Raw genomic sequence first — 26,175 nt, 5'->3', positions numbered from 1 at the left:
AGAGGTCACACACTTGATACCAGTTGTGTGAGACACAAAATAAAATCACTCGATATAGTCGATTCAAAATTTAATATTTTATGAGTTCTGATTAGAACGGCTATCTTAAATATTATTTTCTTTATTTAAAAAAGAATGAATATGTTATTATTTGGTGAGTCAAAGAAAGTTTATTTTGATCATATTATTTGTAAGTAGTTTTTAAATATTTTGAATTGCTGCCTATTATGATTTATATTAGTTTTTATATAATTTTTAAATATATAAATTTTATTTAAAAAATTAAAGAATCTATGTTCAAATTTACGTCGAAAATTAGTCAATTTGACCCTCGTACTCCAAAAAAAGATTCAAACAAATTAAAATAGAAGAACTAATAACTAAGTCCTAAATTTACATTTTATATATATTTAATAAATTTCTTTAACATATATACATGAGTTGGGCCAAAGGTATAAGGTTGTGCGAAACACCATCCGCCCTTGCTCTTTGATGTTTTAAAGTTCCTTTCTAATTTCTTTATTTTTCTGGAGTATTCTAACAAACTTTATGATTTCTCTCCTTTGTTGTCGCATCATAATAACTAACTTCATGATTTTGGTAGTACATTGTTGCATCATGCATTAAAGAATAACTTTGTCATTGATTGTTACTCCAAATAAGGAGTTTAATGATCAAAAGCTACTCTGATCTTTGTAAGATCAGATATGGTATAATCACATTTTTTTCCAATTTAAAAATTGTTAATTTTTTTAATCTTTTTCTTTCCTTTTTCAAATTATATGATAAATATGTTGTTCTTGAAGGTGTCCATCAAAGAGTGCGGAACCAAAATGTGGTTTATTTTTACTCAAAATACTCAAATAAGTATAAAAAAAAAAGTTACCAAACTATATATAACGCCACAAATAGTGGCGCTATACAGTAACGTTAACTGCACCGTTACTGTATAGCGCCACTATTTGTGGCGTTATACTGACACACCTTACATAGCGCCATTAATAGTAGCGCTATATGCCTTATTACCTGACCCCACCAATAATTTCTAGGTTCAATAATTTAAATGCGTATAAAGCCACTTTTTGTGGCGCTATATACAAAAAAAAAATAACCCGGCTAGCCATTTTCTATATAAACATCGTAGAATCGCCACAACTTCATTCAAATTTTTTTTAACTCTTGTTGGTTTCTATTGTTGTTAAATTCTCCAGCATTTTTTCATTATGTCTGAAGAACGTAGAATAAGAGTATCATTATATTGGGGGGGGGGGTGAGGTTGTGATGGAGAATAACTCTGTGGGCTACAGTTTACCTGCTAAGTGTAATGTTAAATTGCCACTTTCAATGGAGTACGAAACATTGATATCGTTGTTATGCAAAAAAATGAGTGTGAGAAAACGTTCAGTGATACTCAAAGTAACCGGAAGATATCCGTATTCTGTTACGCCGCAAGGGGTTGCTTTTTATTCAGAGTTTAACATCGATGATGATGACACTTTGAGTGATTTCTTGAGGACTCCGGACGAATGCCGGGAATTTCTTGTAATCACAATGTTGGAGATGTACGTGAAGGTCGAAGACGTTCCAAAAAATGAGGTTGTGCATAGTAGAGATAACCTCCAGTCATCGGGTGGTTATTCTGGATCAGTTTTTGCCGGACATGTTCCAGATGAAAGAATTTTTCTTGATTTAAATTTATCACCGTCGGCGAATGAGCAGCGAGAAAATAATTTATACCCTGCTTTCCATAATTCACAAGAAGAGTGGTAAACTTCAATTTTCATTTTTTGTTAATTATGTATATTTTTGCGTATTGAATTAATTTTAACGCTCATTTATTTAATAGGGGGTACCGGCCGGATATGAATTTTACAAGTGGCCCATCCGGTAATCATCACCTAACTGAAAACGTCCATCATGGAATGTCATCACATTACAACTTGTAAGTGAAAAGCTACAACCATATATAAAGCATTTATTAATTTAGTAGCTTATATTTTTGTTGAAATGTGCAGTGAAAACGAGCAAGTTGAACTACCCGTACTCACTCAATTGCCCGAAAATGACATATTACATCAAGATCTGGCAGATGAACAGAGTGAGGAAGAGAACATCGATTACGATAACAATGTCGATGAATCGGGAGACGAGACACCATTTGCTCGTGAGGATGGTGATGGAGAGGTCGACGAGGAAGGACCCGATGTGAAGAGAGCCCCCCATAGACGAAAAGTGAACGAGTCTGAAGTGCCGTTTCATTCAAGGGAGATTCCTTATATTGATAACTTGCCAGCCGTGCCGGATGTGGAAGATCTCACAAGGGATTTTGATGAAATCCGGACAGCAATGTGGGATGAGTCTAGACCAACGGTGCTTGCAAAGGGGATGCTTTTTCCTGATAAAGCACGCGTAAGCAGGGCTTGTAAAATGCACAATGTTAAAGAGTGTCGTGAGATGCAGGTATCGGAGTCAAGTCCGACGGTATACAAGGCTATTTGCCGCAGGTGGTTTTGGCCATGTAATTGGATGTTGCGTGCGTCGAAGAAGAAAACAGGTATGTGGAAAGTGGGTAAATACATTCCCACCCACACATGCGAAATGGACACTTTCAACGGGAATCACTTCAACTTGGATATTGACTTGATATCTCTTGTACTTATTCCGCACATCGAAGCGTCCATAAGGTATAGAATCAAAGAGTGCATTACAGCAGTCTACCAGGAATATGGCCACACAATTACTAAAAGAAAGGCATATCTTGGGCGCAAAAGAGCGTTTGAAATAGTCTATGGTAACTGGGATAAGTCATTTGCAGATCTGCCTAGCTACATGGCTGCACTGCAGCACTTTAACCCCGGAACAATTATTGAATGGAAGCTTGAGCGGAGTCCGGGTAAACCAGAATATATATTCAATTACGTGTTCTGGGCGTTTAAGCCAGCAATTGATGGTTTTCCGTATTGCCGGCCCGTAATATCCATAGATGGAACTCATGTCTATGGAAAGTACGATATCAAGCTATTGATAGCAGTGGCAGTGGATGCTAATGGACAGATATTTCCTCTAGCCTTTGCTATTTGTGCAAATGAAAGCACAGAGACGTGGACAATATTTTTGAACCACTTGAAAGAGCACGTTGTCAAACATCGTTCAGGTATTTGTCTAATATCTGATCGGCACGGGGGTATATTAAGTTCTGTGGAGAACCTTCCTGCTTGGCAAGAACCTTATGCATACCACCGTTACTGTGTGAGGCACTTTAAGGCCAATTTCAAGAAGGCACATCCCAAAAAAGATCTACATGATTTGATGTGGATGGCAGCAACAGACCACCAACAACATAAATTCCGGAGGCATATGGATTCTATCAGGCAAGAAGACGATGCAGCATATCGTTGGTTAATGCGACATGATCCTGAAAAGTGGACGTTGCATGCAGATGGTGGCAGACGCTGGGGAATTCTTACTACAAACGTGTCAGAATCCTTCAACGGGTTATTAAAGTCGGCAAGAGGATGCCCGTCACAGCCATGGTGCGTATGTCGTTCAAGCATATGGCGAAGAGGTTTGTACAACGGTCTGCAGCTGCAACGGAATTGATGGAAAGGGGTGTTGAATTTATGCCAGTGCCTATGAAGAGATTAGAGAAATACAGACGGCGAGCACATTGGCATTCCTTTTTGCAATATGATAACGAACGAGGTATTTTTGAAGTTCGCACCGCTATCCATAATAATCAGGGTAATAATGTACATACTGTAAATGAATCCACAAGGTTATGCTCATGTGGGAAATGGTCAATCTACCACATGCCTTGTTCACATGCCATCAAGTGTTTTCAACGTGTTGGTTATGTGGAGACCAACTATATTGATCAACAATATAGTGTTTCCAAATACCTAAACACATATAGTGGTCAGTTGCAACCAGTGGGTTCTGAGCATTACTGGGCCCCAGAACTATTTAAAATGGTGTGTAACAAGTCCTATTTGCGTAAAAGACAGGTGCAGAAGAGAACGCGTATACGGAACCAAATGGATGTTAGTGATATCGTATATGCACGCAAATATGGTATATGCTCGCAAACAGGCCACGACCGTAGAAAATGTCCTTTGGGTGACAACAATAATCAAGCTCAAGGCGGGTGTTCTTCTATTGTACCTAACTACCCATGAGTTCATGTTGTAATAATTAGTTGTTATGTATACGATTTAAGTATTTATGAAATAATATTTTCTTGTTTGTTATTTATGATTTGTACTTTCCCTTTTTACCTATTTAAATAATAATTTAATATAATTATCGGTATATTTATTATGTGTGTTGTCTTGTCGCTATCACGATATTTAATACACAAAATATACATATGGCGCTATGTGTGTCTTGTCTTGTCGAACTGAAAAAGCTGAAAATATCATGATATGGCGCCATTAGATATGTGTGACCGGCTGACATAAAGTCGTCTCGTCAACATCATGATATGGCGCCATTAGATATGGCGCTATCTAATATAGCGCCATTAGATATGGCGCTATATGTGTCTTGTTTAGCCTATAAATAATGGGGTCATTGTAGTTATTTTGTGTGCTAAAAATTTCCCCCAAGAAATATTTCATTAAAAGTAAGTAAGGTTTTTATTATAAGCAAATAGTTCACAAATGGCTCAACCTGGTCGTCCACCAATTTGCTTATGTGGAAAACCATGCATGATGGATTGTGGGTGGGAAGGTGCTAACGTTGGACGCCGCTATTGGTGCTGTATGAACAAGTTGTACAAGCAACCCGACGAACCTACTTGTGAATTTGATGAATGGGCTGAGGAACCATTTTATCAAGAAAGCTACAGGGATAGATTACAGGAATTTCATAATATGTTGTTATACCAGCATAGAATACAAAATGAGGGAGATAGAATTATTACAGAAATGAGGGAGAAACTGAAGGAGGTGGAAGATAAAAAATGGAGAGCAGAATGGAATTGTGAAGCACACAAGGAACGCAACGAAAAATATAAACGGGAACTTGCGGAGGTGAAGGCGAGAGTGAAAGAGTTAGAAGAAGAAAAAGAACAAATGGAAGAACGATTTAAGTGGTTGGAGCGAAGAATAAATGACAACTGAGGATGGAGCATTGACGTGTATGTGTTTAGTGTCATTTTCATATGTCATGTATTTTTATTATGTTGGCTTGTTATGTTTGTGTTTGTGTTGTAGTAATGTTTTCCTTGTTTGTTGTACTAAATTTTATTTTAATTTAAGTGGAAGTTAAGTTTAAGTTGTTGTGTTACTATACCAAATACTATAAAACGAAATGAGAACTAAAAAAAAGTAACTGTCATATTCGACTAAATATTGTTGTTAATGTATACAAAAATATTATTTACACCAAAAAACAAAAATATGGAAGACCGAATCAATGTGTCCCGCATCCGGTGTGTCTCAAAGTAGCCGTTGGCCTGAGGCGCATCCCCTGCCGCCCGGGTACGCTATCAGGATCATCATCATCAAGTCGTCTCCTTATGGCCGGATGCGGCACAGGATGACATGTATCGGTGGTGCTGTCAGGTCCAGTAGAAGGCTACATAATAATATCAAACTTAGTATAGAAAACTACATAACAATTCACAAAAATTTATATTGTCTTACCATAATCGTGTCTGGATCCTGAATGTAGTCATCTGTCGCAGCATCGCATGAAGCCTAAAAAAGTAAATTAATAAAGTTAAAACAAAATAAATAAGTTATAGTAAAAACAGTAATAAAATTAATACTAATAAACTCATACCTGCGCATGTGATGAGCTGCCATAACTCAGTCGGTGCCCACTATCAAAATCTCGGATCGGTCGAGACTCATCAGTGGTAGACGGGCCAGGGAAATATCTACCCAACTCCACTCCTTGAAAATCCGAGCCCATGATCAAGAATTGACCCGATGGGGTCACCTGCGATGTCCCTAGAGTGTCATAAATGCCAAGGCTATAAGACGGCATGTCGGTCTCATGCATGCCACCTCCCATATCAGCAGCAACATCATCAGCAGGAGCCTCAAAGCCCCCTTGCTGGGGACCTCCTCTCCGCCCACGACCACGTCGTCCAACACCAGCAGGTCGTCGTGGAGCAGCAGCAGCTCGTCGGCCACCACCCCGTGGCATACCACGACCTTGCTGGTATGTGGCTGGGTCAACATAATCTGGCTGGTGTGCCAAACACTGATCCGATCGGCCTCGCTGCAGTGTCTGGGCAACCATATCCATTAAGCGACGACTATAGTCCTGCATGATCACAGGGTCGTGGACATAACTCTGCATCTGCTGCCCCATACGATATACGGTATGCAATCCAATCGCCTGCACAAAAGTTTTTAATATAAACTACGTATTTGACTAGAAATTACTATTAATGTAATTGATAATAACAGAAAACATACCAGAGCCTCATGTCTCCCGGCGTATGAGACGTACCGACCATCTACCTGATGAACTGGGTTCCCGATAAAAAGTTGGGAAACAGTGCGGTACCATGCCATATAAACTTCGATAGGAAAGTGTTGCGGAGCTGGGGTCAAGTCCCCTCGGCTGTCCCAAATACCCAACTGCGCTGTCAGCCACTCAATAAATGTGTGTCCACTCTCATCCTATCATCCCTCTCATAATGTAAAGGATCCCATGCAGGCTGAGTCGGTATAGACTGCGGAAATCCAAACTGATGAAATACTCGCTCTGAGGCATGATGCTCAACAATATCGAGGCACGTGAGAGGGACGGAAGCCCTCCAAATATGGCGACCGTGCGTGCAATACGCTGGCAGGGTACCTATCAGCTCTTCGTTGTACGGCGTCCAGATGAACTATCAAATAATAACACAAACCGTTAGTATGCGCAACACCTAGTTAAACAATAATTGGTAAGTTTAGTTAGATATTCACCTGTGCATCCTCCAGAAAATCCAACACATCCCTACAGAAGGGGAGATTATGATGGCCATGATACTCTCGTGCAAGTCTACGACGCAATACCCACCTACAAGCTAGAGGGAGATCAGGAATATGTACATTAGCCGGTAGCTGTGGTAGAGGTGGCCGAAGTTGCAGAAATCGCTCCCACACCCAAACCTAAAACAGAAAGTTGACGTAAAGATTAACTATAACTAGGTAGAATTGGAACTAAACGACAAATTATTTGAATAAGTTATCACCTGTAGAAGTGGCAGAAAGCCAGAAACGTCTCTCTGTGTGCCCATGGATGCCCGACACATCTGCCTGTACAAAAAAGATAGGACAGCACCACCCCAGCTGTAGCTGACTGTATCATCAAAGTCCGCAATATGATGCAGAAAACGAAGGCTCACTAGGTTCCCCGAAGTGTTCGGGAACAAGACCCCCCAAATAGAAGGAGCAACAACAGCCTCGTATATTGCTCCACATCCACCTCCGCTGAGTCGTCGGTGATAGTATCGTGGATCTGCACCAAGTGGTCTCTAATGGGGACCAACTGCATACGACTGCTCCCAATTGCTACATCTGGGTCCTCGGACCTGAAGCCCGTGAGCCTGTGCAGCATATCCATATATGAAGCCCGGTTAAAATATCTCATGTTCCCAGGCAGTAAAACTGGCAAGCCATCGGTGGACAGGCCATATAAAATCTCGACGTCCTGGAGTGTGATGGTGGCTTCGCCGATGGGCAGATGGAAAGTGTGCGTCTCCGGTCGCCACCGCTCAATCAACGCCGTGATCAAAGCATAGTCGAGCTGTATCCGGCCAATGCTAATGATCCTATATAATCCCATCTCCTCCAGGTGATAGACCACACGGGGAGTAGTCAAAAACTCCCACAATAAATCCACTCTCCTGCCCCGAAAAGTCTGCGTAAGCAACTCTCCCCCCCATATATGCTCGGATCTATGCTGGGGCTGTAGGGGTAGTAGCTCCGACGTCCGAGGGCCGGGATGTATAGGTGAATCCATGTCGTCAACTGCAAATTCATAATTTTTAATAACTATCATTAAAATTTATGTGTGTTTTTTATAATTTAAATTCATATTTTTTTAACAACTTAATTGTAAAAATTATATATATACTTATGAGTTTCGTGCTAGATTTTCTGAGGCCCAGTGGTACCAAACTATCATTAATAATTTTATGTTTTTTTAATAATTTTTATTCATATTTTTTAATAACTTAATTGTAAAAATTATATATATATATATATATATATATATATATATATATATATATATAATTTTTATAATTATGGGTTTCGTGCTAGATTTTCTGAAGCTCAGTGGTACCAAACTATCATTAATAATTTTATGTTTTTTTAATAATTTTTATTCATATTTATTTAATAACTAAATTGTAAAAATAATATATATATTATAATTATGGGTTTCGTGCTAGATTTTCTGAGGCCCAGTAGTACCAAATTATCATTAATAATTTTATGTTTTTTTTTATAATTTTTATTCATATTTTTTAATAAATTAATTGTAAGAATTATATATATAATTATGGGTTTCGTGCTAGAATATAAGATAATTAAACAATTACTACACAATACTACGCTACAAGGCTCTACATTTTACTACGCTAAAAGGGTCTACGTTTTACTACGCTAAAAAGGTCTACGTTTTACTACGCTAAAAAAATATACATTTTACTACGCTAAAAAATAATCTAAACTAAATGGCATAAAAACACATAAATCTACATGAGGATATTAACAAACACATTTTTTAGACTAATTTACATATTTTTTATACAACACTAAAATTAAATCCGGATAAAATTTAACATGCTAGTTTTGAAAAAAATAAACACAAATCGAAATAGAACACATACAAATCAAGTAATATGCATTGTTATAAAAGTTTCAACTTAAAATAAATCGAAATACCTCGATTTAGAATTTTCGAAATGTAGATAGATCGAAATTTTGACTCCGGAAGAGTGAATCCACAATAACACGAAGCTCTACTCGACAGTGGGACCACAAATATTAAACTTTTATGTGACGGGGGGACCCAAAATTTTTTTTTTTAAAAAAATGGGGGCAGAATCGGTGGTGGTGGTGGGTGGGGACCAGAAATGAGAAATGAGGGAGATGGAACGAAGAAGAAGAAGATGGAGGATTTGTATTAAGGGGTATAGCGCCACTATTAATGGCGCTATGTGTTCAGGTAATAAGGCGTATAGCGCCACTATTAATGGCGCTATGTAAGGTTTGTCAGTATAATGCCACTAATAGTGGCGCTATACAGTAACAGTACAGTTAACGTTACTGTATAGCACCACCATTAGTGGCGTTATATATAGTTTGGTAACTTTTTTTTTACACTTATTTGCATATTTTGAGTAAAAATAAACCATATTTTGGTTCTGCACTCGTCCATCAAACGGGGAATTCTCTGGTCGAAAGTTCAAAAAATAAAAGAGTTTATATACAATCAAAAAGAGCAAAAGACATTTTCCTAAAATTAAGCAGTAAATGTATAACCACTTCTGGAAAGAGCAATGTACTTAATGTCAATATATATGTCAAATCATCAATTATCATATAGTGTCTAGCATGAGAAATATACATCTCTATGCTTACATGTCAAATGTACATGTCAAATTATGAATGGCACATTACCATTTAGCATGCGGAAAAATACATCTCTATGTCGACATGCCAAGTACGCATGTCAAATGAATGATTTCATGGTGATATTCCCACGTACTCTCACCCTCAAACATATCTGTCTCAAATGTCCACTTCATAACACACAAAAAATCACTCCGTACTGTACGGGTGCGTGGCTCATAAGCCCCTCACCAAAGCACGTGTATATATATCATTACGTCTGCGCTCACTGCTGGTATGTCAGGCTCCGAAGGAGCATATCCTGCCCGAGCGCTAATCAAAAGCCTATAAAGACTGTTGCGGCGTGCAGCCCGATCCACAATAATAAATAAGCCAATAAGGCCTGTTGTGTGTGCAACCCAATCCACAATAATAATAATAGCAATAAAGCCAGTATGGCCTGCTGTGGCGTCTAACCCGATCCATAATAACACTCTCAACTTGGATCTACGGCCCATCTCAGTCATCAACTTCTCAAATCTCAAGGGCTCACAATCTCATACCATTCAGCCCAACAACTCCATATATGGTAAAGCAATGATAACATGCGACGTAACGATGAATAATGAACAGAGACTGAGATATAATATGCAAATGATGACTCATGATCGAGTGTATAATTATAGTTAAATCAGATAACCCACAACAAAATTAATGGTCTCATCAAGTAGCCATATAGCCTAAATATGATTTCTAGCATGAATCCTAGCTCAGTTACTCTAACAAGTAGGAAAAACACAGATACAACAAGACATGATTGCAACGTAGTCCAAAAGTCAATCCAGATCATGATTTTCTCGGTGCACGTCCCCACGCCTGTCACCTAGCATGTGCGCCACCCTAACACATCACAAATAACATGGTTCCTAGGGATAAGTACCCTCAATTCTAAGTTTAGAAATGTTACTTACCTCGAATAAGCCAATCAAATACCGAATAAGCCAAATAATACTCTACAAATGTCATCCCGCGTGTATCAACCTTCAAACGACTTAAAACTAGTCAAAATCTACTCAAAAATATCAAATAATATCATAGGAGATAAACCCAATCGATAAAGGTCGAATCTTTAATTAAAAACTCTAAGTCAACCAAAAAGTCAAACCCAAGACCGCACCCTGGAACCCGATGAAACTCACAAATTCCGATAATTCATTCAATTATGAGTCCAACCATACTAATTTCACTCAAATCTGACTCCGAATCGATGTTCAAAACTCAAAAATTTACTTTAGGAAAGTTTAGACAAAACCCCCTAATTTCTCTTTAAAATTCATAATCCAAATGCCAAAAAAGAAGATAGATTCATGAAATATAATCAAAATCGAGTAAAAAAATACTTACCCCAATCAAAATTGGGAAAATCCCCTCCAAAATCACACAAATCCGAACTCCAAAACCATATAAGGAAAAATGACTAAATTCCGAAACAAGTAAAATAATGCAGCAACTGTTATAGCTTGAATCAGACCCTAGATGACCCTGAAACTCACATTTGATAAACCCAACATAATTTTTACGAGATTACATCCAAGATAGACTTTTGAATCACTCAATTTAGCCTTAAAATAAGAGATATATGATGTTTTGAAATTTTAAAGGAGGTTTGAAAATTTAAGGGATAAAAATGACATTTTCGTAATTATTTTACACCAGAAAATCAGCAGCAAAAGAATCTTCATTTTAGCATCCAAAACTCATTCAAAACCTCCCGCACAAAAGTTATATATCTATGAATTTCAATCATAAAATACATTACGAACCTGCTCGCGCACTCAAAATACCGAAAAGAGGTTATCTTGATTCGATATTGACCATGGTCAAACTCCAAATCCTGTTAAGTTTCTCAACCAATGATGCAAAATACACCAGAGCCCCTCAGGACCCCATCCAATCATACCAACAAGTACAAATATATTATCTAAACTTATCCAAATCCTCAAAACATCCACGGGAACATCACAACAAAGAATCGAGGCTCAAACGGAATAGAATTTCTCTTAAGTTATTAAATCTTCATTCTTTTAAAAGAGTGTCCGAATCACACTTAATCACTTCAGATTACTTTCAAATTTTGCACACAAGTTCAATTCAACTATATAGACCAATGCAAAGTCTCGGAACACCAATCGGAGTCCAATAACATCAAAGTCAACTCTTGGTCAAACTTATGAACTCTTAAGTTCTTTAAATTGCTAACTTTCGACAAATAGTGTCATATCCTTTTAGGAACCTCCAACCGAATCCGAATATATGCACAAGTTTAAAATCATCATACGAACCTATCGGAACCATAAAACTCGATTCCGAGTCCGTTTACCCAAAAGTCAAACCTTGGTCATCTCTTCCAACTTAAAGCTTCCAAATCGAGAGTCATTCTTCCAAATCAATCCCGAATCACTCGAAAATTAAAACCGACCATACACACAAATCATAATACATCATATGAAAATATTCAAAGTCTCAAATCACCAAACGAAACATAAAGCTCAAAATGACCGATCGAATTGTTAAAGGCCGCGGGCGATTGGTTGGATGAGATAGGCACATATATACTTGTCAATTGGCGCCACCATGGTGCTCGACGGGAGAAATAAGTACGAAACCCATTAAAAACACGTTTGTTGTCTTGTAATTTACTTTATTTATAAATGTTGCATTCAATCCTTTTTTTTCTTTCGAAACTCCAAATAGGTTAAAGTATCAACTTTTTTACTTTGTTTGCTCCCTTCCGTATCATATTTTTTTTATGAAATACTAATAAGCAAGTGCTCTACCTAACAGGAAAATAGTTATTATAATTAATCAACACATCATGCGGCATATGCTCTTTAGTTTGCCAGTCTATACCCTACATCGGTTTTTTAATTATCCAGTGTAGTTGAAACTGATTGATAAATTAGTCTGCCTGAGTATGCTCGCCAAGAGGATTAAATTATATTACCAAAAGGTTCTTCAATTTCATATATTGAATCATTATATTATCTTTGGATTTGGGCTCTGTGCTACTCCGCCTGTACTTGCATTCCCCGAACACAGGGCATTTGCATTTTTGGGATCACACGTGAAGCTATACCTACTTTGCAAAAAAAAATTACAAGTTTATCCATTTTAGAATTAACTTCATACTTATCGGTTAGAAGTTGAAGTAAAAACAATTCATCTGAAGTGCAATGCACTTAAGGCCAATTAAGTCTAAAGTACAAAAATTGCACTTAAGACGCTCTTAAACCCAAATAGATCTGAAGTATAACAAATATTTTCATGCACTTAAGACCAAATATATCTGAAGTGCAACCAATGTTTTTATGTACTTAAGGCTCAATAGGTCCGAAGTGCAAATTTCCTAGAAACAAAAACTTATTTTTCAAATTTCAACAATCCGACATACGATTCGACACCTAAATCTACTCCAAATGAGCTCAAATTTGAAACATAACCTCCAAATATCATAAAAAATAAACCTCAATCATCAATTTATCAATATAACAACAAATCTAAATTAAAGGTTATATACGACTCCAGAATAGAGTTTTGATGGTTCCGATAGCTTCATATTATAATTTTAGACTTAGGCGTATATCCGGATGTTGATTTGGCGCTTTTCGGTAGAAGTTGGAAAATTAAAGGTTTGGAAGGTTGACAGGTTTCATTGATGGTTGACTTTATTGATATTGGGCTCCGATTATGGTTCCGGGAGTTGGCATAGGTCAATCGTGTCATTTGGGACTTGTATGAAAAATTTGAGCTCATTCAGAGTTAGTTTGATATGATTCGGCATTAGTTTTAGAAGTTGAACGTTCTTTCAATAGGCTTGGATTGGGGTGAGATTAGTAGATCTGATGTTGTTTGATGTGATTTAAGTCCTTGAGTATGTTTTTAATGTGTTTTGGGACTTGATGGTATGTTCTAATGGGGTCCCGGGGGCCTTGGGTGTGATTCTGATTAATTCGGATTCCTTTTGGACTTAGGAAGTTTGCTGAAGAAAACTGAGTTCTAGTGTCATCGCACCTGCGGTGGGCTTGGCCGCAGGCGCGGCTGGGGATCACAGAAGCGAAGGAGGCTGGCCAAGGGAAAGTCGCAGGTGCGGACACTTGGGTCAGGTGCGCACGTGCAAAAATGGCGACTTCTCCGTAGATGCGGGATTTGGACTAGGGTGAGGGACCACATGTGCGGTGACTATTGTGCAGGAGCAGACACGTGGATGCGCCATGGGTCCGCAGATGCACGTTTTGTCCACAAAAGCAAAATTTCCTGATCCTTAGTGGAAGCCGCATCTGCGATGTATTTTTCGCAGATGCAGAGTCGTAGAAGCGACCAATTGTCCGCATGTGTAGAATCTCTGGGCAGAAACTGAGAAGATCGAGGGTTTTATTTCATTTTCCATATTGTGAGTTAGAGAGCTTGGTTTTGGAGGAGATTTTCAAGGATTGTATTGGGGTAAGTATTTTTGACTCGATTTTGTACATTAATCATGATTCCATCATTATTTTTATTATTTTATTAGAGATTTGAGTTGGAGAAATTGAGGATTTTTGTGAAACTTTCCTAAACTATAAATTGAGGACTTGGAAGTCGATTTGAGGCCGAAATTGGATAATTTTAGTTTGGTTGGACTTATATCGGAATGGGTGTTCAGATTTTGTAAGTTTGGTCATGTTCTGAGGTGCGGGCCTGGGGTTGACTTTTTGATTTTTGTTAAGGATTGCAACTTTATTTTCTGGAATTGCTGCCTATGGCTTGTATTTATGGTATTACGTTATTTTGGCTATATTCGAGCCGTTCGGAGCTGGAATTTCATGAGAAAGGCTTATTAGTGGATTGATTTAGCTTGTTTGAGGTAAATATCTTGCTAACTTTGTGTGGAGAAAATACCCCTTAGGACATGTTGATTTGTGTTATTTGGACTATGTGAAAGACACGTACACGAGGTGATGTGTGTGTACACGGGTTTATATGTGGTATTATGAACAATTTAAACTGTTAGACTCTTTCATGCATTTAATTAGAAATTCTAATATCTTGTTATATTTTCCATTGTTAAATTTCTCTCGCATGCTTTACTTGATGTTGTTATCACATGCTCTACCCCTTATTGTCAAGCATGCTCTTATATGCCTTAATTGCCTCTCTTATTGTCATATTACCTCCTTTATTGTTGAGTTATTCTTATTTGAAATTGTTGACTATTGAGATATCTTTCCTTGTAGAGTAATTCTCACTCATTTTATTATTATTGAGATTTTTGATCGCATTGTGGTTGAGCCGTGGGCTATATGTTGTGATAACTTTGGTATTGTTGATTTTGGCAAGTTGTGGCATATGGGCACTTGTGGTGCGATTTGTTATTGTGTTGTGATATTGATGCACATGCGGAGGTATAAGGATATGGGTTAATATGCATGCAACAACATAACATGGGAATTTATATGCATGTTGCTAGTAAGGGAATTACTTGAAGCCACACAACAACATAAGGGAGCTAAAATGCATGTAGCTATTTTGGAAAACTATTTTCAAAAATATCTTAATGTAAGGCTCACGTGTTGGTACAAGGAAAGGTTGTGATTTTGAATTATAAAATGTGGATACGAAGCGGTACCTCGATTATGATTCTACTTGTAGAGTCTTGCGAATCGGTATGGAGATATCTGTACTTATCTTCGAGAGGCTAAGGAATTGTTAGGAAAATTCCGCTTCTTTGATTCCTTATCATGTGAATTTGTTGATTTTGAAATCTGAGTCTTTGTCTCTCTATTCTCTCACAGATGGTGAGGACATGCACTGTTGCATCCAATGATCAGACACCTGCCCCCTATCCTGCTTGAGCCATGAGAGGCCGGGGCCGGGGCCAGGGCAGGGGCCGGGGAAGAGGCCGAGGATGAGCACATGGTGCAGCCAAAGCTCCTGTCTGGACAAGGACCGATGAGTCACCAGTAGCTCCGGTTGGGGGACAAATACCCGAGACGTCGGTTGTTGCCCCTAGACTTTAGGAGATCCTAGCACAGTTCTTGAGCATGTTCGGCACTTTAGCTCAGGCGGGATTGATTCCCCTTGCACTAGCTACATCTCAGGCTAGGGGAAAAGCTTAGACTCCTACAACCCATACTTTAGAGCAACGATCCATGTTGATCAGGTCCCGGGGGTTATACCAGCGCAACCTGTTATTCCAGTTCAGCCTGAGGTCAGGCCAACGACGTCTGAGGAGGAGTAGAGGAAACTTGAGAGGTTCAAAAAGTATAATCCTCCTACTTTCAGTGTACAACTACCGAGGATGCGCAGGGCTTTCTAGAGAAGTGCCACCATAATCTTCATACCATGGGTATTGTGGAGGTGAGCGGAGTTGCTTTTACTACATTTCAACTATCAGAAGCAATGTATCAGTAGTGGCAGGCTTACGAGGAGGGTAGGCCAGCTCATGCAACCCTACTCACTTGGGCTCAGTTTTTAAAGATGTTTTTGAGAGAGTTTGTTCCCAGAACCTTCGGGATGCATGGTGCACAGAGTTTGAGCAGCTACATCAGGGGACTATGATAGTGTTAGAGTATGATATCAGATTCAGTGAGTTGTCCTGACATACACCTACCTTGGTTTGTACAATAAGAGAACAATTCTACAAATTCATCGATGGGCTCAACTATGGTATTAGATTCAGCATAGATGGAGAGTTGGAGACAGACACTTTGTATCAGCAGGTGGTAGAGATCGCATGGAGGTTAGAGGGTATGAAGGGCCGAGAGAGAGAGAGGACAGGAAGGCCAAGAGGCCTCGAGGTACTGGGGGATTTAGTGGTGGCCACGCAGTAGCTACGACCCATCATGGTAGAGGATATGTGAGTCGACCAATTCCTTCAGCACTTCCAGCTAGTGCTCCGGTTATTTCTAGGCCTCAGATTGCCCACTATGCATAGCCACTTTCTAGTGCACCTTCCACACGGGATGCTTTCAGTGGTCAGTCCAGCCGACCAGGCCAGAGTCAGTTTCAGCAGCCATACCCACCGAGAGCTTGTTTTGAGTGTAGCGATACTAGACACATGGTGAGGGACTTTCTTAGACTTAGGAGGGATGCACCTCCACCCACTACACAGGCTCCACTGATTCTACATAGTCCACATGCCATGGTTGCTACTCTAGTTGCTGCCCCACCTGCACCACCAGCTAGGGGTGGAGGTCAGGCAGACGCCCTAGAGGGAGAGGCCATGCTCGTTTCTATGCTTTTCCTAGTAGGACGAAGGCTACCACTTCAAATGCTGTCATCACAGGTATTGTTCCAGTCTGTCACAGGGATGCCTCAGTTTTATTTGATCCGGTATCCACTTGCTCATATGTGTCATCTTACTTTACTTCATATTTAGACATATCACGTGATTCTTTGAGTGCTCCCATATATGTGTCCACGCCTGTGGCAGATTCTAATATTGTAGATCATATTTATTGGTAGTGTCTAGTTACTATTGGTGGTTATGAGACCAAAGCTGATCTATTGCTACTCAATATGGTAGACTTTTATGTGATCTTGGACATGGACTGGTTGTCTCCCTATCATGCTATTTTGTACTGTCATGCCAAGACCGTGACATTGGCTATGCTAGGGTTGCTACAGTTGGAATGGAGGGGCACATTGGATTATATTCCTAGCAGGGTTGTGTCCTTTCTAAAGGCACGACGAATAGTTGAGAAGGGATGTAATGCATACCTAGCCTTTGTGAGAGACGTCGGTTGATGTGTCCTCAGTTTTATTTGATCCGGGCCCATCATGGTAGAGGATATGTGAGTCGACCAGTTCCTTCAGCACTTCCAGCTACTAGTAGTGCTCCAGTTATTTCTAGGCCTCAGGTTGCCCACTATGCACAACCACTTTCTAGTGCACCTCCCACATGGGGTGCTTTTAGTGGTCAGTCCAACCGACCATTCCAGAGTCAGTTTTAGCAGCCAAGCTCACCGAGAGCTTGTTTTGAGTGCAGCGATACCAAACACATGGTGAGGGACTTTCCTAGACTTAGGAGGGGTGCACCTCCACAGATTTCACAGGCTCCACGGATTCCATAGGGTCCACAGAGTTCACAAGCCATGGTTGCTGCTCCAGTTGCCACTCCACCTGTACCACCAGCTAGGGATGGAGGTTAGGCAGGTAGAGGTCACCCTAGAGGGAGAGGCCAGACTCGTTTCTATGCTTTTCCGGGTAGGACGAAGGCTGTTGCTTCATATGCTGTCATCACATGTATTGTTACAGTTTGTCGCAGGGATGCCTCAGTTTTATTGATCCGGGCTCCACTTACTTATATGTGTCATCTTACTTTGCTTCGTTTTTAGATATATTACGTAATTCTTTGAGTGCTCCCGTATATGTGTCCACACATTTGGGAGATTCTATTGTTGTAGACCATGTTTATTGGTAGTGCCTAGTTACTATTGGTGGTTATGAGACCAGAGTTGATTTATTTCTACTCAAAATGGTAGACTTTTATGTGATCTTGGTCATGGACTGGTTGCCACCTTATCATGCTATTTTGTATTGTCATGCCAAGACCATGGCATTGGCTATGCTAGGGTTTCCGTGGTTGGAGTGGAGGGGTACATTGGATTATATTCCTAGCAGGGTTGTGTCCTTTCTAAAGGTACGAAAATGGTTGAGAAGGGGTGTGATGCACACCTAGACTTTGTGAGAAGTGTCAGTTGATGAGTGGTGATTTTATCACTTATTTTTGGTCCCTTTTGCTTTAGTTTTTACATTCGTTAACTATAATATGAGGTTGTTTATGGTGTGTATTGCTCGATTTTTAGGTAAGTGATATCTTGAAGAGAATTGAAATCAAATAAAGTGAAATTGTGCAAAAAGAGTAAAAGAAGTGAAAATATTTCCAGTGGAATCGCATCTGCATAGAAAGGTCCGCATCGGCGGTCTCGCATCTACGAGAAAAGGTCCATATCTACGAAAGAAGGCCTGCGAGGAAGAACTCGCATCTGCGATTGATGAACCACATCTGTGGTCGCACTTTTGCGCAAAATTTGCGACTCACTCATGCGTCCTTTTTGTTCGCTTCTGCGGTATAGACATTTTCCAACAAAAATTGCTTCTGTGAGTAGGTATTCGCTTCTACGGTACTGCACCTGCAATGATTGTTTTGCAGGTGCGGCCGATGGGCTTCAGACCTGGGTAACTTAGGCATTTCACACTTTCTCCATTCCAAACTCACAAATACACGACCTAGCTTATTGGAAACACATCCTTGGCTTATGTTTCAGTCTTTTGACTAGAGAAGACAAGGTTTGGAGCTAGGTTTCTTGCACACATACTTGAGTCTTAAAGATTTAAAGCTTTTGGTTGAGAATTTCTTACCCATTTATGTTCATCTCTTCATTTCCTCTCTTTATATTGAATATCTAAGTGTGTAGTATTTTTTCCAACATTTGAATCTTGTTTATAGGAATATTCATATTTAAAGTGTGGATTAAATATCTTGTTGTGCTTATGTATTGAACATTTTTATTTATATTGAAGTGAGTTATTATTTCTTTAATTATTCTTGTTCTTTAATGTTTCCAAAGGGATTAGCTAACCCTATGACTCTCCCATTAACTTCAGATTAATTTTGGAAAAGATAATTTGGATTGGGAAAGATTAATTAACAAGCACTTGGGCGTTAACCCTGACTTTATAGATTCTAACTAGGGATAGGATAGAACTACTTGTAGTCATATTCGGGTGTGTTTAACCTCTTAATTGTTTTAGGTATAATTCAATTAGGAAGTCTTGTTAGTCTTTGGGAGAAGCTAATAAAGAATTATTACCATAGGCTAATTAACATAAACTTGCTCATATTTGTAAAATCATAAAATACATTGGATCGTTACTTGAGTGTAATTCCTCATGTATCCATTCTTGTAGCCATTGATCATTTTACTTGCTTTCTAGGTTAGTTTATATTTTTGCATTTAGATATAATATTTCTCAAAAACCCTTTCTAAGTGTTTGGCATAGCATAACAAGTGATAATTCTCTTACACGCCTAATCGCCTACATACTGTTCTCTATGGGAATTGAACCCAACTCATAGTTGGGTATATTATATTGCATGAAACCGTGTCTATTTATTTTTTAGTAGTGGTTTTGGACGTCATCAAAATTGGCGCCGTTGTTGGGGAACAATTTGACGTATTTAGGTTGTTTGAGAAGTAAGTGTACGTGCTTTGGCCCAAACTTGTGAATATTTGTGTAATTATTTTTCTTATCTTTGTTTAATTTTCATGTTTTTTTCTTGATCATTTATTGTCTATTTTCTTAGTTTTGAAAAATGGCATCTTGTAATGAAAATTAGTCGGGTGGTAGTTGTTCATACTTTGATGACCCTTGTCCTCATTATGGAGGACCACACTCATGGCAAAATTGTTTAAATTCTCCCGAGGGCGGATTGTGTGCACAATCTCAAACGCATGAGTATAGTATATGTGATAAGTGTGGTGGTCAAAATGGTCATTGACCTAATTGTGCTTATTTGAACTTCCCTTCCCCGAACCCCCGCTATGATGATTCTACTTTTTGTGATGAACATTATAGGGATATGGAAGTGGAAGAAGTTGAGCATAATTAGAGAGTTCAAATTTAGGATGGAATGCCTACTTGAAGGAGGAAATAAAAAGCAAAAGGCCTTGGATGAGCTTTTGGAAAATAGTCTCCAAAATAATTTGGCGCTTGAGAGGTTGGACATACAAATGGGAGATATGCTTGAAGCTTTAGAGGTCTAAAAAGCCTCAGAAGTGAATGATTTTCAAGAACCTTCCTTAGAGGTTAAAGCCGAAAATCCTTATTTGGCACTTGATCATAACCAAGAAGAACTCTCAAATGCTCAAAATGAGAGAGGGATGCTCATGTTGGAGACCATTCTTGAAAATGAGGAAAAGCACAACTTGGCACGCGAAGACTTGAAACAAGTACTAACTCAAAATGATAAGAATATCCACACCCTGGAAGATCAAATGAAAATATTGGTTGAGACTCACTATGCCCACCAACTTGAGAGTGTGAAAGAGGTCAAGAAGAGTCCAACTTCGAGGAAGAAAGTGATCTTTATTTTGAGGAATCAAGAATTAAACTTCCGCCAACCGACTCCATGCTTGTTGGTGATGCCGAGAAAAAAAAATAGAATTAGAGTCAACCGGTGTAGTTGAAAATATGGTTGAATTTGACTCTAGTTCGGAGGACCAAGAGGATGTCAAAATTCGGAAAGAATTACAATTTGGAGGCTTGATGTCACATTCCAAGCATTTCTAAACATTGGAATTATATGGTGATATGAGAATTGAACTACATGAGTCAATGAGGGATTGTGAAGAGGAGAGGCAAGGGCCATACATCTTACAATTTGAAGATACAAGAAGGCAAAATGACATTCCTCACATGGAGGCCAAGAAATGCAAAATGAAGCAAATGACATATGGCTTGATCATCTACTTACCAACCCCCCGTGGCTCGTGATCACAAACTTGATTCCAAGTTAGGTCCAGTTCATATCTTCCAAGTGGCGAGAAAGTGGTAAAGTTGATTCACGTCGTGCCACGACGTTAAATGTTGCGCTTAGTGGGAGGCAACCCATCGTTTTTCAAAATTTTTAGTTGTTTTTGAAAATTTCTTTTATAGAATATTTTATTATGTTATTTTTGACTAATCTTTAAAGTTTCCGATTTTTTGGAATTGAATTGAGGAGTTTTAGGTGTTGGAATAAACCAAAACAGAGGCTACCTAGTTTGTGTATCAGTCATTTGGTGTAACCGCATCTGCGGAACTTTTCTCGCAGATGCATCCTCGTAGAAGCGTCATATGGAGTACAGATCCAAAATATTCGCAAAAGCAGTTCCCCAGCCGCAGAAGCGTAGCCGCAGAAGCATAGCCGCAGAAGCGGTCATAAACGTGCAGAAGCGGCCCACCGGGTGAATTTTAAAAGACCAAAGTCTTTCATTAGGTAAGACTCTAACCTTTTTACCAAAAACTCTAACTCCTCTCACCTCTCACACAATTTACTGGTCTCACATTCTACTGCTTGCACACAAGGAAACACAGGTACCATCTTCAGTTCTCTCTTCTAATTTTATTTTTATCTTCTTCTTCGTCTCTGATTTTCCCTGGACGAACCCCCACAGTCCCGCTTTCCCCTCTCTATTTATGTTAGTTTTTGGGGTGAGTAAATTGGTTGCGAGTTTGCTTATGTGTGCTGTTGTTGTTGAAAAATATTTGGGGAAATCTGAGTACCTAATTTGTTTAAAGAAGCATGACTTCTCTTTGCTCGTTAAATGTTCGATAATTTGTCCAAGAGAATTTTGGTTGCGACGTGCCTTAAAATCAAATTTAATCAAGTCGTATAATCATTTAGTGCACTAATTTAGAAGTCTTGAGTATTAATTTTGTGCTAAAATCATGTTTAGAAGTGAGAGAAATCGACAGTTGCTGGGTTTTTTGAAACCCCTAATGTACACCGCAAAAGTGGGAAATGTACCGCAGATGCGGCCTTGCACCTCGAACTTTAGTCTGCAGTAACTATTCGCAAAAGCGCATGAAATTCCGCAGAAGCGGAATCACACCTGCGATAGTTTTCCGCAGGTGCGGTGACTGGGCAGTTATTGCAAAAATAGTAGCTCTGCAACTTTGGCTTGCTGGGCCCGTTTGGCTTGGTTCTCTGGCCTAAATGCATTGTTTTGAATTGCTTAACATCATTCTACTGCCCAACTAACTTTGTTTTGATTTTTAGGTACTTTAAGTTTCAAAAATGGACCCAAACACAAATGAAAAAGGGCACTTAATCATAAAATTGAGGAAAAGGCTGTGGAGGAACAATTTTTCACTGATCGCTTCATTTCTGCTGATTGTCATCGCGGATATTATGACAACCTTCTTACGAAGAAGGTCGTACTTGAAAAGGGAATCTTCGAGGTTAAATTGGCCGTGCTACTTCTAAATTTTTATGGTCGTCTGTAGACCACCATCTAGTCTTGTTTTATGCCTACTCCATGTGAGGCCAATGATGAGTAGGTTCGTGAATTTTACACAAACCTTAAGTGTACAAACTTCAACAACCCACAACTCACCATAATAGGCAAAATAATAAGGTTTTGGAATTGAGCAGATCAATGATTTTTAGGGCTTCCAGACCATCCACTTGAGCCGGTACGAGAAAAAGGTCATTGCTTAAATTGAGATTGGCTAGTTTCTAAACTTTATCCCGCATACAAGAGAGAAAAGTGGGCCAACAAGAGAAAGGGTTTGAAATCCGTCGACTTCATAGCTGAGGCTAAGATGTGGTTTTATATCATCTGCAACAGAGTCTCGCCTTATGGCAATGTTTCAAATGTTTCATATGGTAGGGGCCTGATGATCGCATGCATACATGATGGCATTCATTTGAATGTCGGCTAGTATATCATTCAGGAGCTGAAAGAGTACCTTCTAGAAGACAATCCAGGCTTGATGTTCCCTTCATTGGTTACAAAGTTATGCCAACAGGCAAACGTTGATGTGCATAACACTGATCATTGGTTACCGGCCGACAAACCCTTTCATCTGTTGAGATTAAACGAGCGAGGGTAGTGCAGTAAAGAGTAAGAAGAGGAAAATCACCACAGTTGCCGGATCAGAATCCTCCTCACATGCAGCACTGCCTGAGGGACCATTTAGGATGCTGAACTCCCAGCTTGTCTCCATTCGTCCCTTAGTATCACAACTCCCTAGTGGCCCTCACACTCCTAGCCTAGGCATGATTATTGTACTAAAAAAGACATGAAGACATACCTGGAGGCCTAGAAAAAGCAGACAGCGTCTTAGCAGAAGTTAGCAGCTTTTGTTAGCAGGCTCGAGGCAGCCTATGGCAATATGGCCAAGGCACATGTAAATCTTCAAGCAGACTTCAAGAAGGAGAAAGAGATAAATAAGAAGAAAGGCAAGTTCATGGTAAAGAAGTGGAGAGGCATCAAGTCCATCTTCAAATGGGGGCAGCCGAACATGAAGATACCGGTCGAGGACAAAGATGATAATGAAGAGTATTCATTCTTGTCTAATGTTGTTGATGCTGGTACTGATGATACCGATGATGATGAGGCCTAGATCTCTACACAACAGTGATGAGCCTTTTCCCGCAGTCTGCTAGTCTGATGCAGACCTCAAGGAGACCCTCAAACTACTTTTATTTTATTCTGATATTATGCAGTAAGGACACTGTAGTGTTTTTAGTTGGGGGTGGCTTTAAGGAGTATACTTTATTTGTACTTTGATTCTTTACTCATACCCTTTCCGGGCTTATGCTTTTGTATGGATATTGTGTGCCCTTGTCAGGCTTGTTTTACTATTGTTTATCATGTGCTCTTGCCGGGCATAGTTTGTGATTGGTGATATATTTTTAGATTAGGCACTTTTGTTATTCTATTTTATTTTTATTCCTTTAGTATTAGTTGCTTTTGTTAGTTAGTAGTTTATTTCCTTAGTAGTAATATACTTTATAATAAATTTTCTTGGGTTTTCTTTATGCTACGGTTCTTTCCCGAGGAATATTTTTGTGTTGAACCGGGTGACTTTTTCCTATGATGGATGGCGTGAAAACTTTCTTAAGGGAATTAATCTTGTTTTGTCATGTGGAGACTTTTGGATTGTTTGGTACTAATAAAATTAGTCTCTTGTATGTGAAGTGTAAATTAATAAAATCCCTCCGATTTTTGGTTGTAAATTGAAAAAGTAAGTTGCATGGGGAAGAATAATTTTTGTGACAACTTTTTGGCTCATTTTGTGACTTTTTGCCCACTAGTTGGCATGATATTGCTCGAATTGTTCTTATTAAAAAGTGAAATTGACCTGTCCTGATTAGTTCATGTGCCATGTGTGTTAGTTTTTGTTAAAATAATTCTTGTGTTTACTTTTATCATCTAGAACTTGCCCGGTTGGTCTTTCAATACTAATGTTAATTATGTTTGGTTGGAGGGATGACCTTAGGAATTCTTTGTGATCTTTGAAAAAGACTCTTTAGCCTTTCGAGCCTGCCGTTGCATAAATTTTATCACTAATTAACCCTATTTGAGCCTTTAAACTTTTATGTGGCTAACACATTACAAACCTTTATCCCGTTGGTGAAATAATTCCCTCTTTTAAACCTATCCCTCCTTGAATGTTAAGAATGAGGCTAAAAGACTAAGTTGGGGGTGTTGGTATTAATTGGGAAATGGTGCAGATGTACATTGTGTGTAGAAGCATATACCTCAAAGGGTTTTATATGAAGATACTCAAGCTCCAAAAGAAAAGTAAAAGAAAATATTTGTATAGATATATAAAAAAATTAAGTCTTGAGAAAAGTAGAGAGGTACTTTAAGGTGATTCTAAGTTGGTAGCTAGAGGTCAATAAGGACTATGTGGTTTAATAAGAAGTAAAGTGCAAAAAGAAAGACAAATGTGAGTAGTGTTCAAGAAGTGTGTATTCACTTGTATACCAAATGCTTATAATACCCTTCCCTAAGCCTACATTACAAGCTTAAAAGTCCTTATTGAATCTCCAAACAAATGTTCTTGAATAGGAAACGAATTAGCATAAGGACAAGCTTATGGCATGATATTTTGTAACACTTGAAATTCTTTGTTGAGAGTAAGTGTCTTTGTGCAATTTTTCCCTTGTGTTTTTGTTGTAAATATGGTGGTTTTGGGACTTTCTTTCTTGCGAGGGGACATGGATTATGATGGATTGGTGATATTGATATATTCCAAATTGAGTAAATTGAGCATATGAAGTAGACTAGTGCTTTTGAGTCACTTCTTGAGGCTTGGTTGCTGTCACTTGATAAGTTTGAAACCCCATTGCATTCTTGAGATTGAGTTTTAAATGAGTGATTTATTTGGTTGATATTCACATACTTGAGCCTAATTATTAGTACCAACCAAAGCCATAAGTGTGATGCTTAATTGGAAAATATGATTTGGAAATGATAGCGATGCTTTAAATGGTAGAGCCTTATTGAATTTTTGGTTTTGATTTGCTTGACGACAAGTAAAAATTTAAGTTGGGGGTGTTGATGAGTGGTGATTTTATCACTTATTTTGGTCCCTTTTGCTTTAGTTATTGCATCCGTTAATTATAATATGAGGTTGTATGTCTTGAAGAGAGTTGAAATCAAATGAAATAAAATTGTGCCAAAAGAGTAAAAGAAGTGAAAATATTTCCAATGGAATCGCATCGAGACGCAGAAAGGTCGGCATCGGTGGTCTCGCATCTGCAATTGATGAACCGTATCTGTGATCGCGCTTTTGCACTTGTAGACCGCTTCTACGTCCGTTTGTCCGCTTCTGCGGTATGGACATTTTCTACCAAAAATTGCTTTTGCGAGCAAGTATTCACTTTTGCGGTACCGCACCTGCAGGGATTGTTCAGCAGGTGCAGACGACGGGCTTCAGACCTGGGCAACTTAGGCATTTCACATTTTCTCCATTCCAAACCCACAAATACACGACCTAGCTTATTGGAAACACATCTTTGGCTTAGTTCCAGTCTCTTGACTAGAAAAGACAAGTTTTGGAGCTAGGGTTCTTG

At 38.9% G+C, this 26,175-nt stretch overlaps 1 protein-coding gene and 1 long non-coding RNA gene across 2 annotated transcripts; both read right to left on the bottom strand.

Annotated features, from left to right (window-relative positions):
- Window positions 1–5,394: 5,394 nt before the first annotated feature.
- Window positions 5,395–5,942, bottom strand: LOC142162591 (uncharacterized). Its single transcript, XM_075218847.1, has 3 exons — window positions 5,785–5,942; window positions 5,646–5,699; window positions 5,395–5,577 (listed from the first exon to the last, which is right to left on the bottom strand). The coding sequence occupies exons 1-3, from the start codon at window positions 5,914–5,916 to the stop codon at window positions 5,413–5,415; spliced, it is 351 nt and encodes a 116-aa protein (XP_075074948.1). The 5' UTR covers window positions 5,917–5,942; the 3' UTR covers window positions 5,395–5,412.
- A 771-nt stretch (window positions 5,943–6,713) lies between these two features.
- LOC142162590 (uncharacterized) lies at window positions 6,714–7,235 on the bottom strand. Its single transcript, XR_012693821.1, has 3 exons — window positions 7,196–7,235; window positions 6,927–7,112; window positions 6,714–6,847 (listed from the first exon to the last, which is right to left on the bottom strand). It is a non-coding gene; the product is annotated as an uncharacterized LOC142162590 (long non-coding RNA).
- Window positions 7,236–26,175: the final 18,940 nt, after the last annotated feature.

The sequence above is a fragment of the Nicotiana tabacum genome, chromosome 8, assembly GCF_000715075.1.
Source record: "Nicotiana tabacum cultivar K326 chromosome 8, ASM71507v2, whole genome shotgun sequence".
NCBI lineage: Eukaryota > Viridiplantae > Streptophyta > Magnoliopsida > Solanales > Solanaceae > Nicotiana > Nicotiana tabacum.
The sequence above is the reverse complement of the archived record's forward strand: the minus strand, read 5'-3'. Positions and strand labels throughout refer to the sequence as shown.